A 22,696-nucleotide genomic window follows, 5' to 3' on the forward strand; every position below is an offset into this window, starting at 1 on the left:
TTGGGCTCCCGTACGAGCTTTAAGTTTAATATTTTTTGCTGTGTATGTAAAGTACCAATTGGAAAATGGCTTCCAACAAAACATGAAAATCACTACCCTTAACATTGGCTTAGGAAGATTTTCAACATGGGGGGGGGGAGGGGGCTGAAAACTGAAATATTGTTGGTGGGCCACCCTGGGGTTACCCAAGGGGGGTTTCCCCTTGGAGCAAAATATAGGTCACAAACACCAGTTTTTCAGATTCAGATTAAATTTATTTCAAATTTGTTGCCCGTAGGCCAAATTACATGAAATATTACATTTGCATTGTTTACATTAAAAGACATAATAAAAAAACATTTCCTTCTACATTTGTATTTTATCACAATTTTTTAACTTCACCTAGGATTATTGGGGGGGGGAGGCTGAAAGGTATTCCAGCCCGCTCCAAAATTATTGAGGGGGCTGATCACCCCAAGCCCCACCCCCTCAGTTCCTAAGCCTATGCTTTGTTTGTTTGTTTGTTTAACACAGGTCGGTCCGTGAGGGACACATGGGAAATCCATGGACCGTTCCAAGCTCATACAGTAAAAATGCACAAGCCTGGATAGCCAGTGTAGGCTAATAAAGATGCAAGCTGACCCAGATAGCTTTGATAAACAAAGCAAGAAATGGAACAAACAAACAAACAAACAAAAGGAGAAAGGAGAGAAGGCCACTCCCAAACATGCACAATTGTACAATTTTACTCTTCTTAGCCCTTACTTTGTGAGAAAGGAAACTGGAATTCCAATCTCAAGCCCTGATGCAAAGGCTGTTAAGCAGTGTTTAAAGGTCACTACACCCATTGCATTTTTTTGAGTTTTTTTATTCATTTTGTGAAGAAATGAGAAAAAAGTGGTATGCAAAATGAAGGGGCAAATCTTCTTGTTCTATTGGTGGCATCAGTATCAATGCAGGTTACATGATTTTACAGGTAGAAGCCAAAAAGTGGTACATCACTGATATATTCTACACATCCCCACTCCTGATCAACCGGTTATTCCCTAAATCCCAGCTTACAACCACACCAGTTCCCCCACATTTTCCAGGATAGGGGGATTGGGTAAAGCCATGATTTCTCCGTGATACGGAAAAACGGACACAAATTCACGGAATTCGGGGTTTGCTCACGGAAAATTGAAAATGGCACAAAATAGTGAAAAACTATATAAAATGTCTAACTTTTGTGTTGATTTGCAAAATAAAACAAAAAAAAATGTTAATTTAGCAGTAATCAACCATTAAACAATCCATTCTAGCATTAATTATAGGCCTAAGATGCAAGATTCTGGCCAAACTACAGTAAAAGGTAAGACAAAATACACTTTTAAAACATGTTTGTTTTAACTTTTCAGCGCTTTATTGTGGAAAACAGAAAATCACAGAAATCATCAATTTGTAACACAGATTTTAGATTTTGTAACACAGAGAAATCATGGCTTTAGGATTGGGGAAGAATTTGAATACTACATTATATCAATTTTTATTATATTTATGTCTGATATTTTTATCATTTCCATTTTTGTGAAGTGAAATTACAGGCGACGCTGTATCAACAAACTTCCGAACAAACTATGATGACTGTTGCATTGGCACCCTGATACTTCAGAAATTTGGACAGATCATTTTGCATCAACTTGAGTAGTTTTACAATTCCACTAGAATGGTACTAATATGGCTTCAGATTTTTCTGCTGATTCTGATCAATGGTAAGTAACACAATGGAAACTCATTAACACAAACCCAGGCCCGTAGCCAGGGGGTGTGGAGGTGTGATGCACCCCCATGCCAAAGGCCAAAAAGTCACTTTTGGACCCAAAAAGTCCCATTTTCGAGCATAGCGGCGAAAAAAAAATAGAGGTTTTTATGCCTTTTGGTCCAAAAATGTCCAAATCCGCCCTCCCCCAGTCTAAAAAGGTCCAAATTTTGACAAAAAGGTCCACTTTTTCAAAATCAGCACCCCCCCGGTTTGGTTTTTGCCTGGTTTAAACCGGCAAAAACTCATTTATAGTCACTCAAATGTTAAAAAGTACACAGAAAGCTCATAAACAGTAAACATACATCTTTTAATGAATCATTCAATTTACTTTTTGTCTCATCAAGTCCTTAAAATGAAAAAAAAATTGAATTTGATATGCCACATTTCAGTAAAACGGAAATTAATTTTTTAATTTAATAATTCGTTTTGAGATCAAAAATCTGAACTTCAAATCACTTTTTTAGTTTTTGCCAATTTTGCTGGCAAAAACTGTTTTTGCCAAGCAGTTAAAACCGGTTTTTTCCACCTGCGGCAAAAACCTGCAAACCCTGCCCCCCCCCCCCCCAAAATAAATCCTGGCTACAGGCCTGCACAAACCCTATTAACCATGCAATGGGGTGTGGATGGTGCACAAGCACCTGGGTGTTTGTGTAAAAACATACATGTAAATTTGGCCTATCCCACTCAGGTCCCATTAATGTTAACCCAAAGTTCTAATAACACAAAGTGTTACCACAAAGTCCTACATGTAAATTCAAAATTTAAATACATATAATTAACAGACCTGATAACACAAACTCCGAAATGACACTAGAAACTAAAATCATCAGTGCAGGCAACCAGTGGCATGCGCAGCACATTGAAAGTGGCGGGGCCAGGTTGTTCAGTTACCCCGAATGGAGTCTGATTAGGCCAGGAATCCTATTTTGAGGTGGCAAATTTTGACGTTTTTGCACCGTCGCCCGAATTCCCCGAATGACCAACAAAAGTGGGGGGGGCATGTGCCCCCTTGTCCCCCCCCCCCCTTTGCGCATGCCACTGCAGGCAACTTTGTGTAAAACTAAAAAGCCATGATGTACGATTTGTATTTTTCAAACCTGATTTCTTAGCATAGGCCTATTTGTAATTTTTACACATGTCCCAACTTACACCTAAATGCAACTTCTTGAGTTTGTAGGTCAACAGCAATTTTGGCACAAACTGACTAAAGAAAGAAAAGATAAATTACATGCTTAAACTTTGCAAACAAATTTACAAATACCCACATTGAGGCATTTAAGACCAAAATATAAAGGGAAAAAATCTGTTTAAATTTGATTCTTTATTCAAATGTATTTATTTATTTTCTGTACCAGTATTTCATTTTGTATATGGTGCACTTGTTACAAATCACTTTATTTTAAATAACATGTTACATCATGACATAAGTTTACTTGTTTTTTTATTTATTTGACCTGGTGTGCACGCTATATGCATGGATCTAACAACAGTTTTGTTTATTGATATATCAGAGCATCAAACCCTGGGACCAATCAAGCAAAAAGTAAACAATAAAACAACAACACACACAAGTTACTAGCATGCACTGTGTAGCATACATTTGTATTGTGTCAGAAATGTCAGTGTCCTTTATTCCCGGCTCCCCAACTCAACACAAAAGTTGGCAACCATGAGAGTTTCCAAATCTTTCAAAGACCCCCTTTGTAATGATTTTTCATCAAATTTACCCCCCTTTTTCATGCAAAATCGAGGACAAAATTTGGCCAAAAACAACCCCTTTCTTGTGTTTTTCAATGACTAGAATTCAATGACACTAAACTTTGATATAAAATTCACTGATTAGAGTTTCACGGACAGTGCAAATTAAATACCCCCTATTTTGCTGATTTCACGGTCAAATTTCGCGGACAGTGTAAATTAAATACCCCCTATTTTGCCAATATCACGGTCCTCACTACTGGTAAAAAAATTACCCCTTTTCCGCGCTATTTGGTAACTGTCATGGTTGCCAACTTTTGTGTTGAGTTGGGGGCCTGGGCCTTTATTATTAATAGCCATAATGTACAATCTTAAAAGGCCACCTTAATTAAATAGTATAGTCCATACCTTCCTTGAGTCAGTAAAGTAAAATCAAATTTTGAGATTTTTGCTGAATTCTATTGAATACAAGGCATCCCCTCTCGATTGAAAATGCAATTTAGTAGTTGACACTGAATAATTTCTGAATGACGATTACCGATTGGATCAAAGTTTTGGATTTGAGGTCACTGTTCGGAATGTGGAAATTTGTAGCAGGGGTAAAGACCCATCAAAACAGAGTGCTGCTGAGGAGGAAAAAGTATTAATGAATAAAAAATATTAAGGGGTCGGTGACACAAAGACGTAACTCCATTTTTTGCGAAAATGAGATTTTGATATCAAAATGTTCAAAAACATAAGAACTGTCCATAAACACATAGTTCTAAGTAACTCCATTTAGCACCCTATTGAAATCAATGGTCAGTGAAACATATAGACTTTAAAACTACATGTCAATGTGTTATTTTTCTCAAAATGGCCAAAATGTAGTTATGACTTTTTGTCAATGACCCCTCGATATGGCCTATAAAGGGAGAATTAAAGAAAACAGCAAGAGCACGGAAGATCGCTCAGAAGATTGATAGCGAGTCAGGCAAACCTTGTGAATCATCAATGGTTAGTGTACAATGAGGAAGACCGTAAGGGGTTGTGGCGCCCGAGGGCTAGAATACAGAATGGTGCCCCCTCCTAATTCCTGAAACAATTACGTGAGGAGCATTAAAAATTTGCACAAATACTACTAATTTGGATATAATCAAGCTGAATATCGGTCTTGAAATGGTCTTTCAAAGGAATATTACTGTGGCCAAGAATTTTGACTTTTACTGCTGGAGGGTACGCAGGGTCAATTTGGCTCCCTCTTAATCATCTACTCTTTCGTATTTGTTATAACGGGAAAAACTTGGGCTTGAAAAATTTATGTCGGGCCTGTAACCTGTTCAAGTTGCAAGCCTGCTTGGCTAGTGCCCCAAAAAATGTGGGTACAGAGCTTTAAATATCTAGGAATATTAATACATGCCCATTCCTTGCCAAAAAAAAGGTCACCTTAAAATTAATTTGTATCACAGTCCAGTAAATCTATTCACATAATGTCATAATGATAATATATATCAGCAATCACATTGATTGAAACATTGCTGTGCATTTATTTTTATTTAATTTTTTTTATGCAAAGTGCAGTAGGATAAATATAGTGAACATATTTTTTAACTAAATTAGGGTGGAAAAAGACCCTGGGATGTTGTGGACTGTAAATGCATGGAATTCCAAACTTCATTGTGCCAAAATAATAACACCTGCAACCACCATTGTTAACAATTGACACAATTTTGGTTGACATACATTTGTGACGCAAACAACAAAATGAGTCGTTCGTTGCAGACACACATTTTGTATTTCAACATGCATTGTTTTCTTCAATCTGTATATAATATTGTTAGAGTTCGAATGTATTGTACATAACTTGTTATATTTGGAAATTAATAGACCTTTTCATATCGAAGTTTTCCGAAGTGATGACCCAGTTTTTAAAAACGGGTCATCATACGCAGTTCTTGGGCACGCACTTACGCCAGTTGTGCGTTGCGTCAATGCACACAGTTGAGGAGCATTTATGTGTCTTTTCGCGTCCATGTGATCATTTTAATTTGCAAACATTTCCGATGCCGATTCTCACTTTTTGAAAAGGTCTATTCACAATAAATTTAGTAACAATACTTTTGCTTTACAAATGACTTAGCTTGCTTACCGGTACACAGTTGATGTAGTATTGCTAAATACTATGCTCAGCAGCTATTTAAAGGCTAAAGATCTCCATTATATTAGATGCCATATTAATGATTACATCATTGAGCCAAGGGCTTAACGACACAAAGACCTATGTTCATATCTCACAGTACATGTACCGTATATTTTATATGGAGCTCAGCGGCACAAAGATGTAACTCCAAATAACTAAAATGGAGTTTCATTGCTGAGCTCTGAGACCTCAGCTATTATGGACATACATCTTTTACCGCTGAGCTATGTAATATCGGTCAAATGTTGGCAACTAACTAATCGGTGTACATTGCCCAGAAACCTTCGACCGGGGGAGGAGCTTCCATGGGAGTGCACCCAGGGAGCCAAGCCAAGTTAGATGTACCAGTACTAAATCTTCGCTGATTTGTCAAGCACTAATGGAGATATGTCTATCTGCCTCAATGCGGGTTGGAGGGGAGCATGATCTAGTGGTGCTTGCATTCAAATATCAGACAAATAAAGCTGACACACACTTGAAGGGGAATAATAGTATGGGTTCTAGAATGGCTTGATAAGGCCAAGGAAAGTCGATTTTGAGTTTCCCGTCACCCGCCCTCACTTCATTTTCTGACCCTCACTTGAATTCATTATTGTGATTTACCAAAAAATACCGATAAATACTGTTTATATTTGCAAAAAAAGTTATGAATATCCCTTTATTTTTTGTGAAAAATCAAAATTAAAACATGCATTTTGCTGTCAACCTTGCAGACTCTTTTTAATATACTTTTGAATCTCATTTGGGCTAAACATCCATCTTCAAGTGAGTTAGTCCGAGGTGCTCTGACGATAACACTCCGATCGCCAGGCAATCTACGTGTTGTAGTAGGCCAGTGGGACAACGAAAACGCTACGTGAACGAGCTACAAGTGAGTGAGCGGCAAATAACAACACATTTTACATGTGTGTTGGTCATATAATGAAAGGCAGAAAAAATAATGAATAATGAATAATGAAAAAGTTACCTCACTTGTTTTCAGAAATTATGTGACAGGAAACTCAAAATTGACTGTTAGGGGCCTAATGGGGTGTCATTTCCACCCCATGTGCATGATTTGTCTCAGGAAGGGGAAAAACTTACAATTTTAATATTAGTGGCCTTTTCAATAAGAACTGCAAGAAAATTGTGATTATTGGCTCCCAAGACTCATTTCCTACAAGATCAGTGTATTAATATTTTAAAAGAATTTTCATGGCACAGTTTTTAGTTAAATGGCTAAAACTCGCAAAAAATATGGCTTTTGCCATCCCAGTCGCCTTAAAACTATCAACTTGTGCACATAAATGCACAAGAACCTGACTGAGAATGTCAATGTTTGTTGAACAAGAATAGTACCAGTAATATGAAATTTAACCAATTTGTATGTCAACATTGCTCAATTTGAAAGATTGTTATTTATACAATGAGGTATACTGTATTCATTCAAAGATTAAACACCGGTTGAAACAGATCCTGTTTACACTCCCTAGGATCCACAACATGCTCATCTATCAGGGCACAGTTCTTTAACCCCAATACATTTGTACATTGATTGAATGACCTTTGACAATTTGGGTACAAAAACTCATAGTCTGCAACTTGAGGTCAAATTTTGCAATATGATTGTTTGATTGAGCTTATTGAACTATGCCATGAGGCCATTCTAGTCCATAAGTGACTGGACATTCAGCGTGTTTATACTGAGCGTACGGCTTTTTGACCCGCTATTTTCCGGGCACAAAATACCGATCATAATCCGGCCACCGTTACCCAGCTTGTTTCTACTGAGACCAGAAAGCCGTGTCTCGCTTACGATGCATGGCATTTTTTCCTGTAAACCGAAGTACGGAAAACAGATTTGACGGTTGTATCCATATCCTAAATTTAAATGTCTCACGAATGGCAGCTCATGGCATATGACCTACAATCACAATTTAGTGTTTTCGTAAAATACAAATTGCATTAATTTACCAGTGGATCTAGTAATTGGCTATTATGATAATTAATTTACAGCCAAAATATATAACCAACTCATTAACTATAAAGAAGTAGGCCTAGACTAAGTAAAGTCATATCCATTTTACTTCATCAAGTTCATGCGAGCCACACATCATGCCAGTGTATATAATATCAGAGAGAAGGAACCTACCACATTATAGGCCCAGGCTAGACTATACAAGTAGAATATAAATCGCGTTATTTTTGCAACAAGCATGACCTCGACCCGGCAACCGATGACACGGCTCGTTTCTACGCGCGCGGATTACACGCTTTGACCGGCATGATCCACCTCAAGAGGTGGATCACGAAAAAAGCGAGCACATGACCCGGCATGACACGGCAACCGATTACCCAGATCGTTTTACTGGGCTTGTTACCGGTATGACCCGCACGGCACGGCATGGCACGGAATTTGGCCCTCAGTAGAAACACGCAGTTTGACAACTGAATACACTCTGTTTGTTCAACACTCCACTAATTTAGACACAGGAAACCCTATACTGGGGGGGGTCAATTTGATTTGGGTTGGGGTATGCCGCTGATAATTTGAAAGTGGACCCATCTGTATTCAAATTTTTCAAGAAGTTTGGACCCATCGGTACGGTATAGCAAAAGACACAATTTCCACCCAAATTTAACACAAATTTGCAAAAATTTGGCTATGCAGTACTAGGCAAAATTGGGCTATTTTCCAGAAAATCTGAAAATATTTAAAAATTGCCCCCAAAAAGGGGTCATTGATATATACTAAAAGGCTGGAAACCAATGTTTACAGCACATTTCGGTATGGTCATTTGTACTGACCCTCCTGTGTCTCTACTGCCCTAACCATATTGAAATTCTGGTCTTTTCGGTTGATTTGCTGTTCAACAAGTGCAGCATGTCGAACAAGCTCAGTGCAAATACAGCTCTGCAGATTTTATTGTTGAGTATATCAGCTAGTCACTGAATTTCAACCATTTGTTGACCTGGTTTCTGCATTTAGAGTATACATTGAAATGGAAGTTTTTGTTTTTTATTTTGTGTAAAGAATCACATTTAAATCCAATACAATTACATTTAATTACCAAATATTTCAGCTTTCCAGATTGTCTTTTAATGATGGGAATTCATGATTGAGGGTTTCAATGGGTCACATTTAAATCTTAAGAAAATTTTGCATTTTATTGCCAAATATTTCAGATTTCCAGATTTTCTTTTAATGATGGGTATTCATGATTGAGGGTTTCAATGGGTTGGCCAAAAAAGAATGATTGATGATCAATAACATAAATTTTCATTTTTTTTTTTTTTTCTGTCCCAATTTGACAAGAATTTTTTTTTGCATTTCCCCTTTGGCACCAACCTTCTAATGGACTATTCCAGTTGAAATCCACACTCCCCCTGTGGAAGATTTTGGAAATATCTTCCACTGAGGGAGTATGTTTTTCAAATGTAATTGGTCAGGGTTTCTCATTTTGAAACCCATACTCCCCCTGTATTATGGCTTTACCTTTATCTTTCACAAATGTCGTGAGTATTTCAAATGGAAGATACCCTAATGTCTCTTCTATTTGAAACTCATACTCCCTCTGTAGAAGACTTTAGCTAAATCTTGCACAGGGGTAGTGTGGATTTTAAATGGAATAGCCATGGAGTGAGCTTATGCAGGGGTTTTCTTTAAAGCCATAATGTGTGATTTGTTCTACAGCAATGCCCACAATTTTTCTTGAATTTGTACTTTTTTCATGATTGTCATGCCCAATGGTGTAATAAAATACCACATGAAAGACTAAGCCTGATGTGCTTTAATTACAGTCAAATGTTACAATAAAACAGAGGATCCCCAGTTTTATTTGCCAGTTCCCCATAGAGCTCCACAGTCAAGCGGCTAAGTGGTTTTCTTAATTTTACAATGATCAGAAAACCTCCTTGACAGTTTTTACTAATATTATGTACCCCGGTAATAATTTTTGCCAATAACAAAATTAAAATTTGACTGAAATCATACATTATGGCTTTTATTGTAGCATCTATGGTCACACCTTATTAGATTATAAAATCTGCTTAATATTATTATTCAGAGATGCCAATTTTCCGATTTTATTCGGAATTCCAATTTTTTAGGAATTCTGACTAAAAATCTGATTTTTCAGAATTTCAGAAATTGTAAAAAAAAAATAATAATTAATTTTATTTTTTGGTTTTGGAGTGTCCGTGGACCTACACCATGTAGAGCTAAATGCTAGGATCATTCATGGTTGATTTATTTTTTTTTAAAACTGTTTGTGTTTTTAATGTGAAAAGTGATAATTTGTATTCATGTCATACCGTACCCTATGATTTCAAAATGCATTGAATTTGTATCTATGTTGGCATCTCTGATTATTGAATATCAAACCTTGCTAGAATTAGATATGTAATACTGAAGCAATTAGCATTACCAATCTCAGCCAATACTGCTCTTTTGTGACAGTTCAGGAAGCACAGTTCTTTACATATCACCTAGGAAACAAAACCAGCAGGTGCACGCAGCTTTCCATTATATGATATCTAGTTTAAGTAACATCCAACTGTACCTGTAGATGCAATGGTGAACATTTGTGCAAATTGCATGTGTTCCGCGTTCACTTGTTTTTAAAAAAAATTTGGGGGGGCACCACTATGTCCCGGCACTATGTATTCTTAGCCCTGGACGCCACAACCCCTAGCTACGTCACTGATTTGCTGGTCTTTTTCTTAAAGTTAATTCTAGTTTCCATTATGTATTAATTTAGTTCGAATATATGTCTTCCACTTGGAAAACAGCAAACACTATTGAAACCTATAATTTCAATCTTCTGCTCTGGTAAGAGCAATGTGCTATTCATACGAATGTTAGCAGTTCAGATCTGATCAGATGCACTGGTTGTTGTTTTCAATGTGCACTGGCTGTTCTTGGGTTGGTGAAAGATTTTGTAAAAACCTACTGCACAAAAGGGTACCAAATTCCAAAAAAGGTGGTTTTACTTTTCTTTTCAGAAGTTTGACATGCTGAAAAGTTTTTTAAACAGTTTCTTCATATCACATTTCAAAAAACAATTTCGCAAAACTGGAAGTTTTACTGTGACTTTCTTGATTACTAAATGAGCAATTTTGCGAGTATTTTGGGAATTACCGCCTCTTGCAAAATTAAATCTCTCACAAAATTTGGTGGTTTTACAGTACCTCTGGTTCAAATTTGACCCATATTACCATTGTTTCACATTGTTTTGTTCACTGATTTTTGCAACCAATTTTAAACTGCGGAAAATCATTACCACACAGCTGTGAACTAAAAGAAAGTACAATAGGCCCCTATATAGAAGCTATACAGGGTGTCTAAAAAGTATAAAAACAGTGATTTGTTTCTGAAATTATAAAATGGTTTCATACCATTCAGTGATTTGCTCATCCAAAGAATGGTAGAAATCATCAAAATTCAGATTTTAGCACCTTATTTGGTGTCATAGATGTGCTAACATAACCAAGGCATTAGCCAGATGGGTGTCTTTAAGGTGTCCAAAATGGTCAAAAATACCTTATTCTACAAAATCAGAGTGTCCACTTCCTATTCACTCCATTATAAAAATTCGAATTTTAGAAATTGAAAACAGGGCGTCCAAATGACACCTGGACACCCCTCAGGCTAAGGCCAAAAAAAAAAAAGTTGTTTGCTTGCCCTCAACCGACCGACCCCAATTTTGGAAATCAGAAAAAAGGTTTTTTTTCTATTTACTGTACAAAAGAATACCGACCCTAATTTTGGAAATTCTTAAAAAAGTTTTTTTTTTCTTTTCAAATTTTTGCATTCTGAAGATGTAAAAAAAATGTATTTTAGAGTTTTTGTTCAACATTTTAGTTGTTTTGTAATGTTAGTTGATTCATTTTGACACCAAAATTGTCTGATTTTTCATATTTTGAGCCTTAATTAATTACAAACAGTAGAGTTGGTTAGTAATTTAAAAAAAAAAAAAAAAAAAAAAAAGAAATCCCGACCGACCGACCCAATTGTTAAAATTCAATTGAGGGCAAGCAAACAATTTTTTTTTCTTGGCCTAATGCCCTGAACATAACCTGCAAGTGGTTCTGCTGAAAGCTGTGTATTAAAGAAAAAATAAGACATTTTACATGAAATTGTAATTTCTGTACATTATCGGCTACATACAGTTGATCATTCTGGTTGGAATTTTCCGCGTTCACTCTTACAAAAAGGAGTGAGGGAGAAGGCACTTTCATTTATGTAAATATTATTAATATTTTTTCTGTTTATATTACATTTTTTAGACACCCTGTAATATCTATACCAATAGTGCCATTCAATCTCATTTGCATCACTACATTTCAATTCATTTATTGTTGATTTAAAATGATTTTTTTCTACCATTCTAATCGTGCATTATAAATTATTGCAGTCATGTTCAACTTGATATCAATTATCATTTACAATTGTTATAAATCAATATTTCCTCGTTAGTGCACCAGTTGCATGTTACTAGTGTTAATTCAAGCGCATGGAGATGGAATTTCCGATGGAAAAATCAATATTTATATCACTGATTTTGTTATTGAACCAAATGGCAGGAAATGGAAATAAAAAAAGCATTTTATTCAGGTGAAGTGCTTGGCTTGGGTCACTCACAGTGCTTGAGACCATTTTAATTAGTGTGTTTTAGAACAGAATAACAACACATTAATTTTCCAAAACCTTTTTTTTTTAAATTTTTTTTTAAAATAAAATCTATTTTTAATGCAATTTATGCAAATCACACATTATTGCTTGAAGTCTATGCTACAATTGACCCTGCTTAGGATTATTTTTATAAGAACTTTAAAATTTAAAAAAATTGGCAACTTTGGCAAATTTTTGCAAGGTCCATCTGAAAAACTAATGGACCAAAATTATATGCTTGTGCTAATATTAAATGCATTCTTAAGTGTATGTGGGTTTAAAAAGCTTTAAAAGATATGGAATTCACTATAGTTTTTGGATATAAAAGTTTTACATGATTTTCTAAAACTTTTCTAAATTTTGTTTTCACATATTGGTACTGAGCACTTTTAAGCAATAGAAAAGGTTAGATTTGTGTGGATTGTTTTACACAGTGGGTACAAAAGACGTAAAACCAACTTGAGAATTTTCAAAGGAACTCAATACAGTACACAGGTAGTTTGTACATAAAGGGCTTTACAATGTAGGTATTGTTCTAATCTAATCTCACAACAATTGGTGTATGAAAGCTGATAGGAATGAGTGAATAAAGTTCAATTTTCAAATCAATCTTGACCTACTTGTTAAAATATGCCTAAAACACTTCATTTGTGGTGCATTAATATATCCAGAGGCAAAGACGTTATCGTACACTTCCCATAATGCATTTCTCCCTGTTTTCTGTACTGATTTGCTATCTAGTGCAACATGGGTTGATAGTGATAAAAAGCACCTCAATGAACTGAGCAAATCCAGATATTGTACAAATGTAAATATTTATTTCTTGACTAGAGTTTATTTCTTGACTCTCGACTCATGTTTGGCCAGTTTATTTTCAAAATGCAAACAAAGCGAACTTGTACATAGTAATGGGAGTGTCATGAGGTGATGTATCATGTTGCAAAGAATTCTGGGAAGGGTAAGATTATCTTCTCTGTCCAGAGGGAACTAAAGTTTGCTTTATGGAGAGAGGTTCTGCTGAGAATTTAAATGTGGACCCATCAATATACCCATTTTTAAAAAGGTTTGGATCCATAGTGAAATACCAAGAGTATTACCGGGGGTTCTCAGTACGATTCCTCAGTACAAATGACCATACGGGGACGTGTCGCAAATATGGGTAGCATTTTCAGCCTTTTAGTATATCAATGACCCCTTTTTCAAAGCCTATTTTGGTATATAAATGGGTCCTTTTTTCAAAATTTTCTTAATTTTTTCGGAAAATAGCCCAATTTTCCTTAATCTAGGCAAAATTTTCAAAATTTTCCCAAAATTTTGGGAAAATTTGTAAAAACTAAGACAATTTGGGTTAAATTTGGCCGAAAATTTTGACTTTTGGTATATAAATGGGTCCAAATTTCTTGAAAAATTGGTATATTTATGGGTCCACTTTCAAATTCTCAGTGGCACGTCCCTACCAAAACCAAACTTGAGTACCCCGGGAGTATTAAAACTTTTTAACCAAATTTTACAACTTTCTCCCTGGTTACAATATTTGGGCAAATTTTGACAAAATTGGGGGGATTGGGAACATTTTGAAGAAAAAAAATGACCCATATAAATGCAAGGTGTACCATGTTGGAGAAACTAATTATTGTCAACACTTTCAAAGTTGAGTTTATTTTCAGAAAATATATCAAATATGCCACAATCTGTTCAAGAATGTACACCATTTGAAAGAAAATCTCTGTGTAGATGTCACCATAGGCCTTCAAACACATGTTTGAAGGCCTATGATGTGGCATTTCTTTATACTAACTGTTATTTATTTGTTTATTTTTTAATTTCCGACCTACAATTCCATAAAATCACTGAACTGTCCATTTATGAGCCAAGGTCAAATCACAAAACAATTGTTTACCAAATTTGTCCTTCCTGCATGCTTCTAAAAAAAGGTTAATAGCAACCCATGCAGCAAACTGGAAAATTGATTAAGAATTGCATGATTTCTCACCAGGGTTTTAACTAAAGGTAAAGGTCTATGCCAGAGCAAACATGGCAAAGTCACCATCTCTAGGCCAAACTCTTGTGTAGTGCTACGTTCGGGCTTTAGCATTAGGCGGTGGGTGGAGGCATCCTATTTTTGCCCCCCCCCTTTACACATGCCAAATTTTTGGGATCCCAATATACAAACCTTGAATGGTCTAGATATATGTTGTGACGTACTGTTTTCCTAAGCCTTTTAGTACGTTTTATCGCCCCATGAATGTGTGCCAAAAATTGCTTGCCCCCCCCCCTCTCGGCTGGCCAAAATTGCTTGCCCCCCCTTTCAGCTGGCCAAAATTGCTTGCCCCCCCCTTTCAGCTTGCCAAAATTTCTTGCCCCCCCCCAAATTTTACTCCCGGGCTCATAATTATTGCACAGCCCCTAACTATTTGAAAAGATTCTACTGATATAGTATAGCACAGGTAATTTTTCACACTTAGTCAGTTTTAGACTTTTAGAGCAATTATGTAAGTGAACATATTTCCACATTTTTATTGTTGCGTTACCCTAGTTGTGTTGCTCGCAAAATCACAACAATTATTAATGTTCATCAAAGCTTGTACATGTATGTCTAGGTTACAATTTAGAAGGGTTGCCAAACACACGATTTGGTAGCCCAATTGGGTGACCTTTGAAGATTTTCCATGATTTTTGACAATTCTTGTCACATAGAATCAAACGGTTTATTTAGAAATTGAGTGACTTTTCAACATTGGCTCCCACAACAGTACATGTAGGTAGTTTCTGTCCCATAGAATGATAGAAAACGAATGGTTAAAAGACAACTTGGACAAATTTTTCATTATTTGACCCGCAATTCGGGTTGAATTTTTTTGGTAACCCTACAATTTAGCAACACAAGTTGGAAAAGTTGATTTGTACCAAATTGTACACATAGTATATTTTAACTAAATATATTGTACACTGAAAACAAAACTTGGGGTGCCCTACTAAAGAATAGTTAGTTAAAACAATGTCAAGTACGACTGAGCTATACCTAGTACGGCTGGACTGGACTAAACTATATATTAGTACATCAGGATACACTAGCGACTTAACTATCAAATATACTAGTTCTTTATCATTCCATCCAACGCTTCCCCAAAAAATGGTCTGACCTCCCCCGTCACATCACTGATATTTATTTGTGCAATAGCTTTAACTGCTTCAAATCCCACTTGAGAGACCACTTTCAGTCCATTCAAGAAATTTAATCCTTGGTGACATCTATGTTTTGTTGCGGTGATAGGGTGGGAGGGGGGGCATTATCTCATTATGTTGTGGTGTGTTTTATCCTGCTTGGCTAAGTGCAATATATTGTGTCTCTTTATTGTATCTTGGGGCTTCATGCCTTAAACTTAGTGCTGTTTTTAAAAAATGTTTGTACTTTTAATGTGTTAATAATCTTTGTAATTTTTATGTGTATTTATAGTGCAATACTTTGTTTATTTTCATGACCAGCTTGCAAGGGTGGGGTCCACTCATCTTTTAGATGTCAGTGCTTTATCTGCCACTTTTGTTGGGCCCTGGCAGCCCTTGCTTGCTGGTCTAATTTTGCTGTATATTTTTGTTGAAATGCCTAATGAATAATAAATAAATAAATAAATAAATAAAGTTCAACCTTGACCAACTAATAAATAAATTAGTTCAACTGACACCTACTAGGGGCTCAACTAATATATTGGGGTGTTCAACTAATGGGCTCTACTATCAAAAACGATGTCAAGTACGACTATTTTTTTAAATAGGGCAATCTGTACTAATGATGTTTCACTAGTTCAGCTGACTGAACTAGCATGTGGAACTAGCCCAATTCTAGCCCGGTAGAAGTGGTCGAAGGTATGGAAAGATATGTTTTATTGACCTTTTTTTCAACCTTGTGTTTTTTAATAACTTACAAACCGTTTTAGCATGGTTAGAATTTGAAAAACAGATTTGGCCCCATTTTTCAAGCCCTGTTTTCTACTACACACGGCATGATGAAGGTTCTCACGAATTCGGCAGCCATGGCAGCCTCAACCATGCATGCATAAACCCACGGTCCATGATCATGACATTTGTGATCCGATTTACAATCTCATTTCAAATTCTAACGGTTTGTAAGTTATTCAAAAACAAGCTTGGGAAAAATGTCAATAAAACATACCTTTCCATTTCTTCGACCATTTCTAATGGGTTAGAATCGGGGCTAAATTGTCCATCTCAAGACGCTAGATGTGCTATCGTCTGCAGCTGCAAGTGTGAAATGTTGTCTATAAGCTAGTAGAGACTAGCTCTACTCCCGGGGGGGCCACTCATGTATAAAAGTTGTAAGCATCCGCGTGAATTGACTTTCAAAAATGACCCTAAGCTAGGATGTCGAAAAATTTTCAAACTAACCCTAAACAAGGATTTTTCTCAAATAAAAACACCCTAAGCGAGGAATTTGTTTAAATTTACCCCTAAACAAGGACAGACAATATAAAAACACCGTAAGTGAGGAATTGGTTTGAAATTTGCCCCTATTCATTGCGTGTGTCAGTAGAGTGCCATACAGTGACAGTCATGATATCAGTAAGCTTAAAATTGGTGTTGTTGAAGTCAGCTCCGATTTTTTTTAACAATCTGGTTAGTAAAATTGCTTAGAAACCACTCTTTTGTGCCAAATAACTTGATAAATATGTCACCACTAATGTCTGTTAATTGGGTAATTTAAAAAAAATACCCTAAGCGAGGATCGTCCTTTAAAAAATGAGTGTTTTGAGACCCTAATCGCGGATCCGCGCGGATCCTCGTTTTGCTTTTCAAAAACACCCTAAATCCGCGTTTTCTTTCACGCGGATGCTTACAACTTTCATATATGAGTGATCCCCCCGGGGCTCTACTAGCTTTATTTGTCATAAGAGTCATGTCATGTACTAACGTTGAATTTACAACCCTTGGTACGGACCACAACCATGATTCGTTCTACCAATTCGTAAAGCCAGAAAAGTTAGTTGGACCGACTTTTTGCGGTGCAACTAATTTTCACTTATTAGTAAAGTACCACAATTTGGCATAGTTCGGCATGTCCGTACTAACAATTTCCCTCACTGCATGCTGTACTAGCCAAGCATACTAGATGGACGTTTAGTCCGACATTAAAAACTAGTTTACTAGGGGAAACTAGTGGTCCTACTAAACAAAAGCTTAGTTCAGCTTATATAATACGAGTTTTTGTTTTCAGTGTACAATACAAATTTGTTCTTTTTGTTAGATTGTGATTTTGGCAAAGCAAAGCAACTTGTGATTTTGGTTTAAAAGTATGACCTCTATTGCACTGTTTTCAAATAGCAGTGCCTAGGCGAAATGTCAACCGTGCTAGCATGGTCAACCATGGTCAAAACATGGTTGACCATGGTTAACTATGGTCAGCGATGATCAGCCATGGTGGCTTGACCATGGTCAACCATGGTTGCCATGGTCACCATGGTATACCATGGTCGACCATGCTTTAGCATGGCCGAGCATGGTCAGCCATGGTCTTCACCTCACTTGACCATGGTTGACCATGGTCACTTTTAAGTATACCATGGTCAACCATGCTTTATCATGGGTGAGCATGGTCAGCCATGGTCTTCACCTCACTTGACCATGGTTGACCATGGTCACTTTTAAGTATACCATGGTCAACCATGCTTTATCATGGGTGAGCATGGTCAGCCATGTTCATCACCTCACTTGACCATGGTTGACCATGGTCACTTCAAGTATACCATGGTCAATCATGCTTTAGCATGGGTGAGCATGGTCAGCCATGGTCATCACCTCACCTGACCATGGTCACTTCAAGTATACCATGGTCAACCATGCTTTAGCATGTGTGAGCATGGTCAGCCATGGTCATCACCTCACCTGACCATGGTTGACCATGGTTACTTCAAGTATACCATGGTCAACCATGCTTTAGCATGGCTGAGCATGGTCAGCCATGGTCATCACCTCATCACCTGACCATGGTTGACCATGGTCACTTTTAAGTATACCATGGTCGACCATGCTTTAGCATGGGTGACCATGGTCAGCCATGGTCATCACCTCACCTGACCATGGTTGACTCTGGGTAGTGAATGAGAAAAAGCGCCTCTGTTGTTATTAATCGTATTTAATGCGTATTTACAACGTTGTGAATAAATATTTGACACCATAGAATATAAAAACTAGTAATTTGATAAGTTAAAATAAGATTTTTAACGGAATAAATCTAAATAATATGATTATGCAGTTTATTCTGTTAAATATTTACCCCATAATTTCCTCATTCTTCAGGCCCTGCCCTCTATCGGGTGCTAATTTAAAGTTTAAGCAGGCGGCTGACACTGAAAAATTTGCATGGAAAAATGACCCGTCTCCTCCGCAGCCAATTTGGTTCCGCTCCATCGAAATCAAGCCGGTCACGGAGGAGACTACCCTCCTTTGTGTTTGTTCATTTGTGTATGGAGAGCCCTTTTTGGAGTCCGAAATGACTTAGGCTACGCTCTCAGCTAGAGTCCGACGCTGCATTGCACTAGAAATACCTTTTCTGTGAAATCGCTATAGAGCCAACCGAGAGCACGTATTCGTTTTGAAAATATAGCATTAAAATTAGTATCACCCTTGTGGCCACCGTGCAGTGGAAAACCTTAATTCTTTCATTAAAAGGAAATGAAAATTTAAAAAAACACGGATCTACTTGTGCACCAATAAAATTGGCACAGCAATTTGTCTCAAATATGAATGAATTTTAAGAAACATACAGGGTATGATGAACATTGACCTGACGCCATGATAGTAGGATCTATTAGTCGTTTTATATACAATGTATATATACCGTACTGTCATAATACCAATATTTGTCATTATATATAATGAGTAATATCTAGCAACGTAAATGTGCAGTTCATATGCACAAACGAATACTGATCTTTATGATATTCAGGTTTTTGTACATCACATATAACATGTCACATACATGTAGGGGTCATTCGTGTTGACCTTCATCTATTGTATTTGTTCATCTGTGTATGGAGAGGATTAGCGCCATTAAATGCCATTAAAACGCCATCAGTATTAGGGCGTAGTTCAGTGAACTCACCGGATTGCTATTCCAAGTACTTTGATAATACAGATAATATGTATTAATGGGTCGAGGCGATTGCAAAGAAAAACCTAATAAATTATTCATAACAGTTACGTAATCAATCGATAGTGCGGACACTTTTTATTTGCAAACCACCAAAATTCGTGATCTTTTAGCGTTGGAAAAGAAACCACGTGAATAGAGTGCCCTCTCAAGAATATCAACTCTCTGGTTTAAGCTTGATTGCTATTGTTTCTTTCTATTGTTTCTTCCTTGATTGCTATTGTTTCTTAACCATGGTCAAACATGCAAATTTTTGACCATGGTTGACCATGGTCACTTTAGATAGAATATGGTTGACCATGGTCTCTGGCCGTGGTGCCATTTTTCAAAAACATGGTTGACCATGGTTGACCATGGACAAAAACATGGTTGACCATGGTCAAAAACATGGTTGACCATGGTCAAAAACATGGTTGACCATGGTCAAAACCCTGGTTGTTGAACTATGGTTGACAATGGTTCAACCATGGTCAAACATGCTAAGTTTTAACCATGGTTGACCATGGTCACTTTAGATAGACCATGGTCAAAATGGTCTCTGGCCGTGGTGCCATTTTTCAAAAGCATGGTTGACCATGGTTTGACCATGGTCAAAACTCATGGTTGAACCATGGTTGACCATGGTTAACCATAGTTCAACCATGCCTTTTTCGCATAGGTACAATGTGCTTTGTAGTATTGAGTAAATAGTTTGTGACTTTTGTCCAATACTTGACCTTCAAGTAATAGCTGGTTTTATATACTTCATTAATATATTCTTGTTCATTGATTGGTTAAAAGTGGATCACATGACCAAAAATAGTTCTACCATCAGTACTCCTATCCGTAAATAGTACCTCTAAGCCGTAAATAGTATTTTCAATGTCCCGGATGAGCCGTAAATAGTACCTCCAAGCCGTAAATAGTACTTTTGACCATGCCTTCAAGCGTGCGCGCATTCTATGCGCTGGAACAGTTCACATACGCTTGAAAACTGCCATAGCGTCATTTCGCTGCTGTAATTGGTTAGCCCGATTTTAGGCTATTCGATTTTTTAAAGGGTAGGTTGTGCTTAAATTAGCCGTGCTGTTTACTCAGGATAGAAGCGGGAGAGTCAAAACTTCAAATAATTTTCTTTTAACAAATTAATGAACAAAGAACATATTAATGAAGTATATAAAACAAATATATACTGCCTTTATTGAAGTTCTGGTTAAAACTATGGTCCCTCGTTGAGATCAATTAATACTATTTTCCTTGGGGCTGCGCCTCAGGAAAATAGTACTATTGATCTCACCTCGGCCCATAGTTTTAACCAGAACCTCTCATGGCAGTATATATTTGTATAATGTTGCAGGTGTATCAAGTTACACCTTCTTGCTAACCCTAACACCAAACCCTGCTTTTTGATATCGGAAGTTAAAGAAGATATGAAAAAGGAGAGAAGATGAACAAAGAAGTCACTTGGCACCCCCGGGATTCGAACCTTTGACCCCCCCTGCATGCCAAGCACACGATCACGGACCGGTAGCTACACTGGTAACGCTACCCCGGGCAGCAATTCCATGAGCATTTTTACTTAGGGTGATTGCGTCATCGCAGACGCTGGGATTCACGCATGCGCAGTGGGTTTCATCATGGTATTTTGTGGTATTTATGGGTATCTGGATAAAAGTCGAAGTTTCTAGTCAGTGGTATACTGGCCGGGAGAATGGGCAGGTTTCTGAAACACACTGGCCTTTGAAACATGCGGGCCTGTCATGCAGGGCCTCAGATTCAACGAGAATCACGTAATGATTCTCGTAACATTTGTTGCGAGAATCAATTTCTCTCATTGAATCATGCCGTAAGTGAAGCGATGGTTTTTGATTCCCGCAAACTCACTGGCGTGTCCAGGATCTTTTCCTGCGGGAGCTCAGCCACTCTTTCAGATGCGGGGGCTTAAGGGCTAAAATCACCAAAAAACAGCTGATTTTACATAATTTTTAACAAAGTGCGGGGGGCTTCAGCACCCAAAGCACCCCGGACAATCTAGGCCCTGCTGATGTGTTTGTGCAGCAACAAATGCCTTACTTCTACATTTATTTGTATGTCTCCACATATGCGATCGGATGCAAATGCGAGGACACAAAGTTAACCGGTTTTGTGTGTACTACCATGTACATTGACACATGAGACAATTGCCCGCCAATTGATCATGTGTTCCACACAAAACATAGATCAAAGACCTTTGATTAGTACTGTAGTTGTGTTACCAGAGTGACAGAATGATTCCCGGGAATGATTCATCTGTTTTCGCCAGGGTAGCAGGTGCTTACACATTGCCATTGTTATTAATGAAAAAAAGTCATCTTGTTATTATTGTTTTGTTTGAATGGTTGAAGGTCATGTCTATTGACAGCGCAGTATTGCCAAGCAAAAGGAATTTAAATTGAATCTCCTTTCAATTCTATTTTACTTCCTTGATAGGATATTAGGCGACCCTTCAATATTTATGCCAGGGGGAGTTTTGATTAAAAGTTGTTAAGCGAAAGGAATTTAAATTGAATCTTGTTTCAATTCATTTTTACTTCCTTGATAGGATATTAGGCAACCTTTCAATATTTATGCCAGGGGGGTGGGAGTTTTGACAAAAAAATTGACAAAGAATTTTATGTTCTCCCCTCACATCCACTCAAAAAATTTGCTCTTGTTTTCCCCTTTTTCTCCATAAAACTTAATATCCCCCTCTTAAAACTTATTATCCCCCTTATGATTCAAGTAAAAGATTCAGATTCCTGCTCAAGAGCCCCAAAGTATTTGGATTCCCCTTTCCAACTCCCCCCTTTGCGTAAATTTGAATTTTCTCTTCTCTTGTTTGGCTCTCTCACTACACATGAAATTATGATACTGAAAACTGCATCAGTAAAAATGTTTTTCTTCACAATGCTACATCCCGGCATCAAACGGATTCCATTTTCATCATGGTGGGCGTCGCCATCTTTTAAAAAGGAGCTGCTTTTTAAAAGGCCACTTTTTGAAATTTTACTTGATGACACTATAAAAATCACACTGAAAATTTTATTTTTTCCATGCTTTTTCTGGGGGAGGACACAACTTTCTATACAGTGTAAGTCCATTTGTTGTGTAACAAATAGCCATAGGGACTTGCACTTAATTTCATCTGTTAATGTCCTTTGTCTTAACCCCATGAGAACTACCTGCCAATTGACCAAAAAGAAGTTTTCATTATCAATTGGACCA

General features: G+C 37.1%; 1 protein-coding gene across 1 annotated transcript in view; it reads left to right on the forward strand.

Annotated features, from left to right (window-relative positions):
* The first annotated feature begins 1,553 nt into the window (after positions 1 to 1,553).
* Positions 1,554 to 22,696, forward strand: part of LOC140165162 (low-density lipoprotein receptor-related protein 6-like) — a 55,841-nt gene continuing 34,698 nt past the window's right edge. Inside the window, exon 1 of the mRNA XM_072188604.1 lies at positions 1,554 to 1,730. Within this exon, the coding sequence (XP_072044705.1) occupies positions 1,685 to 1,730 (46 nt within the window). The 5' untranslated portion in view covers positions 1,554 to 1,684. The remainder of the gene's footprint in view (positions 1,731 to 22,696) is intronic.

The sequence above is a fragment of the Amphiura filiformis genome, chromosome 11 (assembly GCF_039555335.1).
Source record: "Amphiura filiformis chromosome 11, Afil_fr2py, whole genome shotgun sequence".
Taxonomy (NCBI): domain Eukaryota; kingdom Metazoa; phylum Echinodermata; class Ophiuroidea; order Amphilepidida; family Amphiuridae; genus Amphiura; species Amphiura filiformis.